The following is a 12,892-nucleotide window of genomic DNA, read 5'->3' as shown; positions in this document are numbered from 1 at the left end:
ACCATAAGTCTCCCCATTGGTCCTCAGTCTCCCCATTTGGACCATAAAGAATTTGTCATGGACTATTGGTTCTCAATTCTCAGTGTGCACTAGAATCTCCCAGAAAGGTTCGTTGTTGTTGTTGTTGTTTTCATATACTGATGCCTGGCCCAACTCTAGACTAACTCAAATCAGACTCTCTGTGGGAAGGGCTCTCAGACTGTTTTTTGTTTTGTTTTGTTTTTTGTTTCAAGTTCTTTGGGAGATTCTGATGCAGAGCAAGAGTTGAGATCCTATGATCCTGATGGAACCATCATCTTGGATAATTTTAGAGGTGTTGTGGTTCCTTTATTGTCCTCTTATCTTCTCCTACCTTACCCCTGGGAAGTAAGTTTCCTGGAGTCCATTGTGCTTATTTCAGCCACTTTATAAAAAGTAGCCTTGGTCTCTAAAAGCTTCTTGTTTGATGTAGGTCACCGCTCATTTGAGTAGCCATTTGTTTTCTAACCAGCAACTAATGTGAATGTTTAGAGATGTGCCTGGAGTTGTGCCAGTCGCTGCTTTAAAACCTCTGACACCAGTCCATGCCCCTTCAGCAGATGCAAACCACCTTCCAGGCTTCCATGTCCTGAAGCATCCAGCCCCAACTTTCTCATCTGACCTCATCTCATAAAAGAAGTCCATTGATTCAGTCCAATTCCTACCAAAATCCCAGATGGCATTTAGTAGAAACTGACATGCAAAGTAACTAAAAGCCAAAACAACCTTGAAAAAGAACAAAGTTGGAGAACTTATACTACCTGATTTCAAAACTCACCATAGGCCAGGTGCGGTGGCTCATGCCTGTAATCCCAGCACTGTAGGAGGCTGAGGCAGGCGGATCACCTGAGGTCAGGAGTTCAAGACAGCCTGGCCAACGTGGTAAAACCCCATCTCTACTAAAAATACAATTAGCTGGGCATAGTGGTGGCACCTGTAATCCCAGCTACTTGGGAGGCTGAGGCAGGACAATCACTTGAACCCAGGAGGCAGGGGTTGCAGTGAGCCGAGATGGCGCCACTGCACTGTAGCCTGGGTGAGAAGAGTGAGATTCTGTTTAAAAAAAAAAAAAAAATTCACCATAAAGTTTCAGTAATAAGGACAGGATGGAATTGGTATTGGATAGATAAATCAATGAAACAGAATAAAGTCCAGAAATAAGCCTTCTCATTTATGGTCAGTTTATCTTTGGCAATGGTGCCAAGTAATTCAGTGGGGGAGGAAATGGATACCCCCCTCTCCATGATGTGTTTATTTCATATTTCATCCCTGTATCAAAACATCTCATGTACCCCAGAAATATATACACCTACTGTCTACCCACAAAAATTTAAAAAAATAATAAAATAATTCAGTGGGGGAAAGGATAGACTTTTTATAGTGGTCCTAGAACAACTTGTGTGTATGTGTGTGTGTGTATGTGTGTGTGTGTATGCACATATATATATGAAAAGATGAATTTAAGCCCTTATTCCACACTATACACAAAGATTAACTTAAATTGGATCATAGACTGAAATATAAGAACTAATACTATGAAATTTCTGGAAGAAAACACAAGAGCAGATCTTTGTGACCTTGAGTTAGGCAACAAAAGCAAAATCCATCAAAGAAAAGAATTGACAACCTACAATCTTTTGCTCTTCAAAAGACACCATTAAGAAAAAGACAAGCCACAAACTGGGAGATAATATTCACAAATCATGTATCTGATCAAGGACTTGTGTCCAAAGTATATAAAGAACTCTTATAACAGTAATAAGAGGGCAAACCTAATTTTTTTTTTTTTTTTTTTGAAATGGAGTCTCGCTCTGTTGCCCAGGCTGGAGTGCAGTGGCGAGATCTCTGCCCACTGCAAGCTCCGTATCCCGGGTTCACGCCATTCTCCTGCCTCAGCCTCCCGGGTAGCTGGGACTACGGGTGCCCACCACCACACCTGGCTAATTTTTTGTATTTTTAGTAGAGACGGGATTTCACCATGTTAGCCAGGATGGTCTCCATCTCCTGACCTCATGATCCACCCGCCTCAGCCTCCCAAAGTGCTGGGATTACAGGTGTGAGCTACCACGCCTGGCCCTAATTTTTTAAAAAGATTTGACTAGGATTTGATGGGAAAAAGATTTGAGTAGATGTTTCATCAAAAGATATGTGAATAGCTAAAAAGCACATGAAAAATGCCCAACACCATTAGTCATGTCACTAGAGAAATGTACTTAAAACCACAGTGAGATACAACCACATACTTACTAGAGTGGCTGTAATCAAGAAGACTGAAGTGACCAAGTGTCAGAGAATCTAGAACTCTTGTGCATTACCAGTCAGAGTGTAAAATGGCACAGCCACTTTGGAAAACAGTTTGGCCGTTTCTTTTAAAAGGTAAACATAAGCTTACACACAACTCCATAATTCTACTCTTAGGGATTTACCCAAGAGAAATGAAAATATATATCCATACAAAGACTTGTGTGAATGCTTATATTGCATTATCCATAATGGCCCAATATTGGATGTTGCACATCTATGCCATTGTGCATCGTTGTTTAATGGGTACATAGTTCCAATTTTACAAGATGAAAATTGTTCTGAACATGAATGATGATAATGAGTATCCAATAATGTGGATGTAGTTAATGCCACTGAACTGTACACTTTAAAGTGGTGAAGATGGTAAATTTTATGTTGTATATATACCACCATTTTTTAAATACTTTTTGTTTTTATTTACTGTTTTCTAGAGACAGGGTCTTGACCTGATGTGCAGGCTGGAGTGCAGTGGTGAGACTGTAGTTTACTGCAGCCTCAAACTCCTAGGTTCAAGCAATCCCCCCACCTCAGCCTCCCAAGTAGCTGGAACTACAGGCAATTTTATTTTATTTATTTATTTTTTTCCCAAGATGGAGTCTTGCTCTGTCACCCAGAGCTGGAGTGCAATGGCACAATCTCAGCTCACTGCAACCTCTGCCTCCCAAGTTCAAGCAGTTCTCCTGCCTCAGCCCCCCTAGTAGCTGGGATTACAGGCGCCCACCACCATGCCTGGATAATTTTTGTATTTTTAGTGGAGATGGAATTTCACCATGTTGGCCAGGTTGGTCTCGAACTCCTGACCTCCTGATCCTCGCACCTCAGCCTCTCAAAGTGCTGGGATTATAGGCGTGAGCCACTGTGCCCAGCCAATTTTTTAAACTTTTTGTAGAGACAACGTCTCACTATGTTGACCAGACTATTAGAGTGGCCATAATCAAGAAGATTGAAACTACCACGTGCTGGAGAATCTAGAACTCTCATGCATTCCTAGTAAGAATGCAAATGGCACAGCCACTTTGGAAAACAGCTTGGCCATTTCTTTAAAAAGTGAAACACTTAAATGACCAAATTCCTGGGCTCAAGCGATCCTTTCACCTCAGCCTCCCAAAGCATTGGAATTACAGAGAAATTTGAGGCCACCACACACCTGGCCTCAAATTTTTTAAAAACATAATTATTAAGGACCAGGATCCGGGTAGTGGGCACTATCTCACTTATTTCTCACCACAGCCCTTTGAAAAGGATACCATTTATTTTCCTCATCTATCCAGGAAACTGAGGTTCAGAGAAATTTAGTAACCAAAGTCACAGGTTCCATCACAGACTGTCAGATCTCAAAGACCCCACCTGGCCACGGCACCCTCCTCCTACATGTTCCTCTCCGACTGTAAGAAACCTAATCTGGCTCTTGGGTCTGGGTCATCAACATGCCATCCAGACAAAGACCCAGAGACTTAGGGGCCACGTGAGCCACAACCGCAGTCTCATCAGTAAGCACTTGGAAGCACCCAGGGGGCCATGGTGATGCTGGTGGCAGGCATTGCCAGAGGATTAGTGTCAACGAGTGTTACCAGGGTTGCTTTGGGAAGGCTGCTGTGAGGCATTACTACTGGGAACCAGAGCTTCTGCCCAGCTGTCACCCTTGAAGCCACATGGAGGGAGGTTCATGAAAACTGCTTTTAAAAAAAAAAAGGAAGAAAGAAAGAAAAGAAACCTAACCTGTACCCCTGTTTCTCCTTCCTACAGGCACGACAGGGTTCTATCAAGGAGGAAATGGACTGGGCAACGCAACCGGATTTGGGAGTGTGCACCAGGTAGACGGCTCCCTCCCGATTCTTTCTTTAGTTCTTTCTGGAAATATTCCCCTTACATCAAGGCACCCAGAGAGCCCATGACACACACAATCCCCATTGGGAATCTGCCTCTTATTCCCCGGGTTTAGAGACTACAGGGGCTAGATTGTGCAATAGGCTGCTGGAAGGACACGGTATATAGGCAGAGATGTAGGAATTGTTAGAAGATTCCTGAGATGTCATGGAGATCTACAAGTATGTTCCATCTTGACCTGGGCCCAAGACACCCATTGACTGTTGAATCTGGTATATATCAATACAAACGGGTGGGTTCTTTCACCAGACTGTGGGCTTCTCAAGGGGGGCCGTATGTCTTGCTCACCTCTGCATCCCCAGTGGTGAGAGCCCAGCGCACAATGGGGGCTTTATAAATACTTGTTAAATCGAGCAAAGTCAACTCTATGTAGGTGAATGTTGGCTATACTTTGATTCTCTTGGTGTCACTTACAAAGTGAATTAAGAATTCACATCAGCTAAAGGTGTGCAGTAACTCTGCTGTGTGTACACCTTCCATGTAAACCTAAAATTATTTCAAAACAAAAGGTTCACTTGCTTTCAGGCTACCATTAAAACAGAACCACCCTGGGGTAGATGAGCTTTAAGAATATTTAACATATTTAGGTCTGAGGACCACACAATTTCTTTTCCAGTGAGAATCTAGATAATTTAAAACTTAGCAAATGTAAAAATTGTTTCATGTATTTTTGCATTATTTCTAATGTACTATGTACATAGATAAAATACTTGTAAATAAAACAGTCCTTTTTAAGATGTGGTTCTTAACCCTCCATTTCATCATTAAATCTGTGTTTTTCAAAACCACTGACCACCCCTGCCCCACCCCCGGGAACTCTGACTCCTTGCTCTGGGGTGGAGCCCAGGAAACAGAACATTCTGTGAGTGCCATGCAGAGTTGAGAAGCACTGGTTTGGTGATAGTGGAGCAGGATATTTGAAACAATGACCGTTGGAGAATTGGAATCCCTGGTCTGCTTAAACAGAACTTGATCAAAGGTGATTGGCAGCTATTGAATTGATCTCCATGACTCCCTCATAGAATATTCTAGACCCCTAATGCTGTGCAGGTGCTGCTGTATTTGCACCTCCTCCCCATGAACATAAAATGTCACTTTGTCTCCTGGGTTTGTGTGTGTGTCGTGTGGGTGTGGGTGTGGTCTTCTCAGTTTGTGTGTGTGTCATGTGGTGGGGGGTGTATGTGGTCTTAATTGTTAATGCATTTGTTTATTAATTTAACCAGTAGTATTTGTTGAGTTACTACATATACCAGGCACTGTTTCAGGTGCAGAGGATACAACAGTAACCAAGACAGGTGCTGTCAGGGCCACGTCTGTATCCCTTAGGGTGGCCTGCGGACCTCCAGGTGCCAGCATCTGCATGCCTGGGCCCGAGGGGCTTTTCTAGAACCAGTGCATGGGGCAGCAGGAAGTGCCTGGGAATTAAAGCCCCCTGGGAGCAGCTCTCAAAGACCGACAAGTTGATGTATAAACCCCTCCGCTCCCTTGACCTATGGGAGAGGCAGTTCTGAGATGTGGATTTTAGACCATCTCAGCTTTTCCTCATAGGGCTCATCTCTGGTCACCACCACAGAAGCACCTGTGCAGGCTGCTGTCCCGCATCTGCTGTCTCACTTCCCCGCTCCCCTGCTAGTGTCTTCTTCAGCTTCCAAACAGCCTCCTTGCACTGGAATCCTTGCCCCAGGATCCGCTTCTGGGAAACTAAAATGAAGACAGTTCCTGCCCACAGAGAGCTTTTATTCGAATGGATTCTAATGTTTGTTTCTGATGGCACAGTAGTTTTAGGAAACCCTTTTGATCTGACAGAGCAGCCAGGCTGACCAATGACCCGAGCCCAGAAAGGCTTCCTCACGCATGTCCTTGGTTTGTTTTTCTTTTCCCAGGACTATCCTTCCTACCCTGGCTTCCCCCAGAGCCAGTACCCCCAGTATTACGGCTCATCCTACAACCCTCCCTACGTCCCGGCCAGCAGCATCTGCCCTTCGCCCCTCTCCACGTCCACCTACGTCCTCCAGGAGGCATCTCACAACGTCCCCAACCAGAGTTCCGAGTCACTTGCCGGTAGGTGCAGGCACTGGTGGGGCCATTCATGGATGTGGCCTGAGAGCTTCTATGAAGGAGGGACCCAGCTATGGGTCCCAATTGTAACGAATAGGTTACTCAAGGGTCACTGGTAGATGTGGCCTGAGAGCTTCCATGAAGGAGGGACCCGGACATGGGTCCTGGTTGTAACAAACAGGTTACCCAAGGGTCATTCATGGATGTGGCCTGACAGCTTCTATGAAGGAGGGACCCGGATATGGGTCCCAGTTGTAACAAACAGGCTACCCAACGGCTAAATCCACCTCTCAGACATGTTTTGTTGCCCTGTTTGTGCATGTGTTTAATTGCATTTGTGTTTAAAAGTCAGAAAATTTTATTAATACCTAAAAATTCTATTTTCTGGCTTCTTTTGAAAGAAGATNCATCTCACAACGTCCCAACCAGAGTTCCGAGTCACTTGCCGGTAGGTGCAGGCACTGGTGGGGCCATTCATGGATGTGGCCTGAGAGCTTCTATGAAGGAGGGACCCAGCTATGGGTCCCAATTGTAACGAATAGGTTACTCAAGGGTCACTGGTAGATGTGGCCTGAGAGCTTCCATGAAGGAGGGACCCGGACATGGGTCCTGGTTGTAACAAACAGGTTACCCAAGGGTCATTCATGGATGTGGCCTGACAGCTTCTATGAAGGAGGGACCCGGATATGGGTCCCAGTTGTAACAAACAGGCTACCCAACGGCTAAATCCACCTCTCAGACATGTTTTGTTGCCCTGTTTGTGCATGTGTTTAATTGCATTTGTGTTTAAAAGTCAGAAAATTTTATTAATACCTAAAAATTCTATTTTCTGGCTTCTTTTGAAAGAAGATCTGGCCATAGTAGCCACATTCCCAAGGAACATCACTTGGTTAAAACTAAGTGTGTCTGCTCTTTTTAGAAAGGACACACTCAATTCCACATCTAGCCAGCTTACCCCGTGTTCATTACTGCCTGGCCCATGTAGACCTTGGAGTTGATGAGCCCGGTAGTATTTATAATATTACTGGCCAGGTGCAGTGGCTCACACATGTAATCCCAGCACTTTGGGAGGCAGAGATGGGTGGATCACCTGAGGTAAGGAGTTTGAGACCAGCCTGGCCAACATGGTAAAACCCTGTCTCTACTAAAAATACAAAAATTAGCCTGGGTGGTGGCAGGCACGTATAATCCCAGCTACTAGGGAGGCTGAGATAGGAGAATCACTTGAACCTGGGAGGTGGAGGTTGCAGTGAGCCAAGATCGCACCATTGCACTCCAACTTGGGCAACAAGAGTGAAACTCCATCTCAAAAAATTAAATAAATAAATAAAATATTACCCATCCGGTTCGTGCTGAGCACATAGCTGAGTGATCTTCTCTAATCACTGACTTATATATTTATTCAGCAAATATTTGTTAAGCACCTGCTGCATTTCAGGCCCTCCCTTTAGTTTGAGAAATAAAGTGCAATGTAGAGTTAAGCTTTGCAGACAGGAATCGAACAATCACACAAATACCTCATTACAAACTGCGATAAGGAGAGGCATAATCCTCACAAAAACAGGTTTATATTATCCCCACCCTTTTTCTAGATAAGAACAATGAAGATGAGAGTGATAAGGAGCTTGCTAGTAATTGGTGGAGCTGGGATCCAAACCCCAGTTTGTTGGCCTCCATAACCAGCACTCCTGCTGTACACTGGCCATACACAGCCAGGAATAGGTTATCTAAAACCCATTTGAGAACAGAAGGGCAGAGGCCTTCAAATATTGATTCTTTGTCTAAGAGGGGTTCAAGTATAGCAACTCGGGTTCCTCAAGAATTATAGAATCCTTCAAACATCCTGAAGCATGTTCATTGTTTTTCTTTCAACTTTCATTTTAGGTTCAGGGGTACACATGCAGGTTTGTTACATGGGTACATTGCATGTCATTGAGGTTTAGTGGACAGATAATTCTGTCACCCAGGTAATCAGCATAGTACCCACTAGGTAGTTTTCCAGTCCTCACCTTCCTTCCATCCTCCACCCTCAAGTAGGTCCTTGGGTCTATTGTTCCCTTCTTTGTATCTGTGTGTACTCAATGTTTAGCTCCCACTTATAAGTAAAAACATGTGGTATTTGGTTTTCTGTTCCTGTGTTAATTCACTTAGGATAATGACCTCCAGCCCCATCCATGTTGCTTCAAAGGATATGATCTTATTTTTTATGGCTGCATAGTATTCCATGGTTTATATATATCACATTTTCTTTATCCAGTTCACCATTGATGGGCATCTAGGTTGATTCCATGTCTTTGCTATTGTGAATAGTGCTGCAATGAACATATACATTCATGTGTCTTTATGGTAGAAAAATTTATATTCCTTTGGATATACACCCAGTGGTGGGATTGCTGGGTCAAATGGTAGTTTCATTTTAAGTTCCTTGAGAAATCTTCAGGCTGCTTTCCACAATGGCTGAACTAATTTACATTCCCATGAACAGTGTGTAAGCATTCTCTTTTCTCTGTAACCTTGCCAGCATCTGTTATTTTGTGACTTTTTAATGATAGCCATTCTGATTGGTATGAGATGGTATATCATTGTGGTTTCAATTTGCATTTCCCTAATGACTAGTGATGTTATTTTTTCATATGCTTGTTGGCTGCATGTATGTTTTCTTTTGAGAAGTGTCTGTTCATGTCCTCTGCCCATTTAATAGAGTTGTCTTTAAGGATGTTTGTTTCTGATGGCACAATAGTTTTAGGAAACCCTTTTGATTAGCCAAGATTTTTTGGCTTCAAAAGATATAGAAAATCCAATTCAAACTAGTTTAAGAAAAAACAAATGAATTTTTAGGCTTATCTAACCAAGATGTTCAAAGGTTTAGGGCTAGGTCTAGGTGTTCCAATGATAATGTTGAGACTTAGTCTCTCTCTTCCTTCTGGCTCTGAATTTTCCTGGGTTCATTTCATTCTCAGCCAAGCTCCTCCCATATGGTGGCAAAGATGGCCACCAACTACCAAGAGCTCAATCCTGTCTGCTAATCCACCCCAGCAAACATAATTCCTCCTTCTTAGCCATTCCTGCAAAAGACCCAAGTAAAGCTCCCATTGGCCCAGCTTATATCACATGCTCATCCCCAAACCAATCTCTGTGTTCAGTGGAATGGAATGCTGGGATGAAGCAGCAGACTTTGGGCTCATGGCTATGGCTGGAGCTAGAGTTGGGATCAGTGTCACCTCAACTACCAGGGACTGAGAGTGAGGAAGAGGTAATCAATCACCTCTTTACCAGACCACTGTAACTACAAGAAGACAGAAGAGGCACTAGATGAGTAAAAACAATAAATGTCCACAACCTTGATATAGATCCCACCTATGCTATGAGCAACATGTGACAGAGTCCATGTCCTGACCCCTCTGTGGTCACAAAACTTGGTATGTAACATCTCTATGCAACTAACGCACCAGCCTATGGATTCATTCATTCATTCCCCAGACCTGCTATGCACATCTTCTCTTTTACAAGATGGTTTTGGCTTATCAACATTAAATAACATGGCGGCAATATATTAGAATGTCAGTAGGTATCACTGAGTTTTGTTCCTTTGTCTTCTTTTCTGAAACCTGCTGATGTTTGTAGGGCTTTGCAGAAGCTAAGCTAGCACGATGGTGTGGAGACAGTCATCAACAAATATTAACTGGTTGATTGTTAGAAAAGGAACAATAGGGAAGACCCACCTGTTTTGTTCCTGGGATTCTTGGTGTGGCTATTGATTTTAGCCCTTAAATTTTCCATCACTGGGAGTGAGTGAGTTATCCTTGGTTTGATGACAAATGGAGACAATATGGCAAAGCACGTTAAATAAAGTCAACTTTTTAAAAGGTTTAGAGCTTGAGCATTGATTTTGGTCATTGTGATCCCATCCCAGAATATTTAATGATGCATAGTACCTATTTAATAACTTTCTTTGAAGAGTTTGAAGTTTAACAAAGTTTTTCTCTGTCATGATCTCAAATTATCTTTGGCCATCCTGATTTTCAGAATGTGGTTTTTCCGATCTCATTTCAACAAAGGAGAAAAAAAAACAAAACACTGATGAGAAATTAGGGCAGAGAGGAACTATAAGCAGGAAATCATCAAGTAGATGCCACAATCCATCTATAATTCAATGGTGAACTGAATGGCAAACAAAAAACTTACTTCCCCAGAATTTGAGTTTTGTGGGAAGGTTCTCTTTATTCCCATCAGGAGTGAATATAAAGGCTCATTGTGTCTCCCTGAAATTTTGTCTTGTTTCCCCTGTTCTTACTTTATCCCTTGATCTAAGGTTCAACAATAAGTGGTTGAGATGGTTTTTACTGTGTGTCTAACAAGCTGACATAAAATCTAATGACATAAATAATGGTCAGCTGTAGCTGAGGTCTCTTGCCTCTTTTTCCTAGTGTTCACTGTAAAGGAAGGGAATTTAAGCATACATGTGTGTGCACGCACACACGCATGCGCGCGCGCACACACACACACACACACATCCATGCACTCTTTTTAAATTTCCCATAAAAACTCTACTTTTGAAATTATCCAGGATATCCTTGAGTGGTTGGTTCCAAACTCCAGAGGCTCTAGAGGTTTACTGACAGATCACACTCACTGTGTGCACTGCCTGGATATATAGTATTTTGGTGCTCCCACCACTCACATTCCCCACCCACCCCATCCCCACCCCAGGACGCTCTGCATTGACGTGCATTAATGTGTGTGTGAAGTGCCAACAATTTGCAGATGATTACAGGGCAATTTGCTGATATAGAGGGCAGAATCTGAACATCTCATGTTACTCAAGAGAAAAACCAAATCATTGTTTCCTTAAGCCTTTTTTTCTTTTACATTTTAAGTATGATACAAATTATCTAAAAGAAGTTGAAGGATTTTTTAACTTCTAAGATCAACTTCCTCTGGCAATAGAAGAAGAATTGTTTTAATCTCTCAAGAGGAAATTGGGAAGGCTCTTCCGTGCAATTTGGCAAAATCTAACAAAATTTAAAATGCATACCCCTTTTAACTCAACTATCTAACATCTGAGAATTTATCCTAAAGATAAACTTTGACCTAGGTACAAACACTTAAGTAAAAAGAATATTTATTTTTTTCACTCTGATTAAAAATTTATTAATACTATTATGCAAATAATTTTAGTGATAACCGCAAGGGTTTTGTACTTTGTACTGTTAGTATGTAAATACATACAAAAATACATTTTGAAACTTTTTGTATCCCCTTTATCCTTTTCAATTTCTGTTTATGTTTGCTCTACAATATATATGATGAATCTGTGCAGTGGAAAATTTTTGCTGATGAGTATGGTACAATCAGAAATGTTTGGACACTGTATCCGTTTCTTCTTGCTACTGTAACAAATTGTTATGACCTTTGTGTCTTAAAACAACACAGTGATTATTTTACAGTTCTGGAGGTAAGAAATGCAACATGGCTCTCACTGGACTAAAATCAAGGGATCAGCAGGGTTATATTATTGGAGGCTCCAGAGGAGAATCATTTCCTTGCCCTTCCACCCACAGAGGCCACCCGCCTTCCTTGGCTCATGATCCTGCATCATTCCAATTTCTACTTACATTGTCTCATCTCCTTCTCTAACTCCAGCCCCTCACCCCCTCTAAGGGCTGTTGTGATTCCATTGGGCCCACCCAGATAATCCAGGATCATCTCCCCATCTCAAAGTCCTTAAGTCAGTCACATCAAGAATATTTATTTAAAAAAAAAAAAGAATATTTATTGCAGCAACATCATAGCAAAAGGCTGGAAACAACCTGGATACCATGTCATTAACAGGAAACAGGTTAAATTAATCATGGTGCACCCACCAGTGGCATACTATACAGCTGTTAAAAAGAATAAGGTAGATATATTTATGCTAATATGGGCTTCTCTTTGAGCTATTGTGATAGGTTAAAAAAAAAAAACAACAGGAGGCAGAATTGCATGTGTAATGTGAGCCTGAGTTTTTTTAAAAGTTTAAGTGTAGGTTGGTACCCATATTTACTCATATTCCATAAGGAATTTCTAGAAGGATGCAATAAGAACTGTGAATAGTCATTTTCTCTGGAGAGGAAAACAAGATCTAGAATGAAAAGAAAAGACTGTATGTAACAGGCAATCTGTAGAACACTTCACCCAACAGCAGCAAATACACATTCTTTTCAAGTGCACATGGGACATTTACCAAGATAAATATTAATATATTCTGGGCCATAAAACAAGTTTCAGTACCTTTAAAAGAATCAAGGCATACGAAGCATGTTCTCTGACAGCAGTGGAATTAAATTAGAAATAAATAACAGAAAGATTGTTGGGAAGTTCCTAAATCTTCAGAATCTAAATAATATACATCTAAATGACCCATGGGTCAAAGACGAAATCAATGGGAAATTAAAAAGCACTTTGAATTGAATGAAAATGAAAACATGTATATCAAAATTTATGGAATGTCATTAAAGCAGTACTTAAAGGGAAATTTATAGCATGAAATGCCTGTATTAGAAAAGAAGACACACTTTCTTACCACAGGTATCAGGTGAAGGAAGGAAGGAAGGGAGGGAGGAAGGAAGGGAGAGAGAGAGGGAGG

The 12,892-nt window shown here is 41.9% G+C and overlaps 1 protein-coding gene across 1 annotated transcript in view; it reads left to right on the top strand.

Moving 5' to 3' along the window:
• LOC108533310 (eyes absent homolog 2-like) overlaps nt 1-12,892 on the top strand; it is a 204,508-nt gene that overhangs the window by 182,214 nt on the left and 9,402 nt on the right. Inside the window, exons 6-7 of the mRNA XM_017877888.1 lie at nt 4,069-4,136; nt 6,093-6,270. Coding sequence (XP_017733377.1) covers nt 4,069-4,136; nt 6,093-6,270 — 246 coding nt within the window. The remainder of the gene's footprint in view (nt 1-4,068; nt 4,137-6,092; nt 6,271-12,892) is intronic.

This window comes from Rhinopithecus bieti, unplaced genomic scaffold, assembly GCF_001698545.2.
Source record: "Rhinopithecus bieti isolate Rb0 unplaced genomic scaffold, ASM169854v2 scaffold_10347, whole genome shotgun sequence".
Lineage (NCBI taxonomy): Eukaryota > Metazoa > Chordata > Mammalia > Primates > Cercopithecidae > Rhinopithecus > Rhinopithecus bieti.
This window is presented reverse-complemented; position numbering and strand designations above follow the sequence as displayed.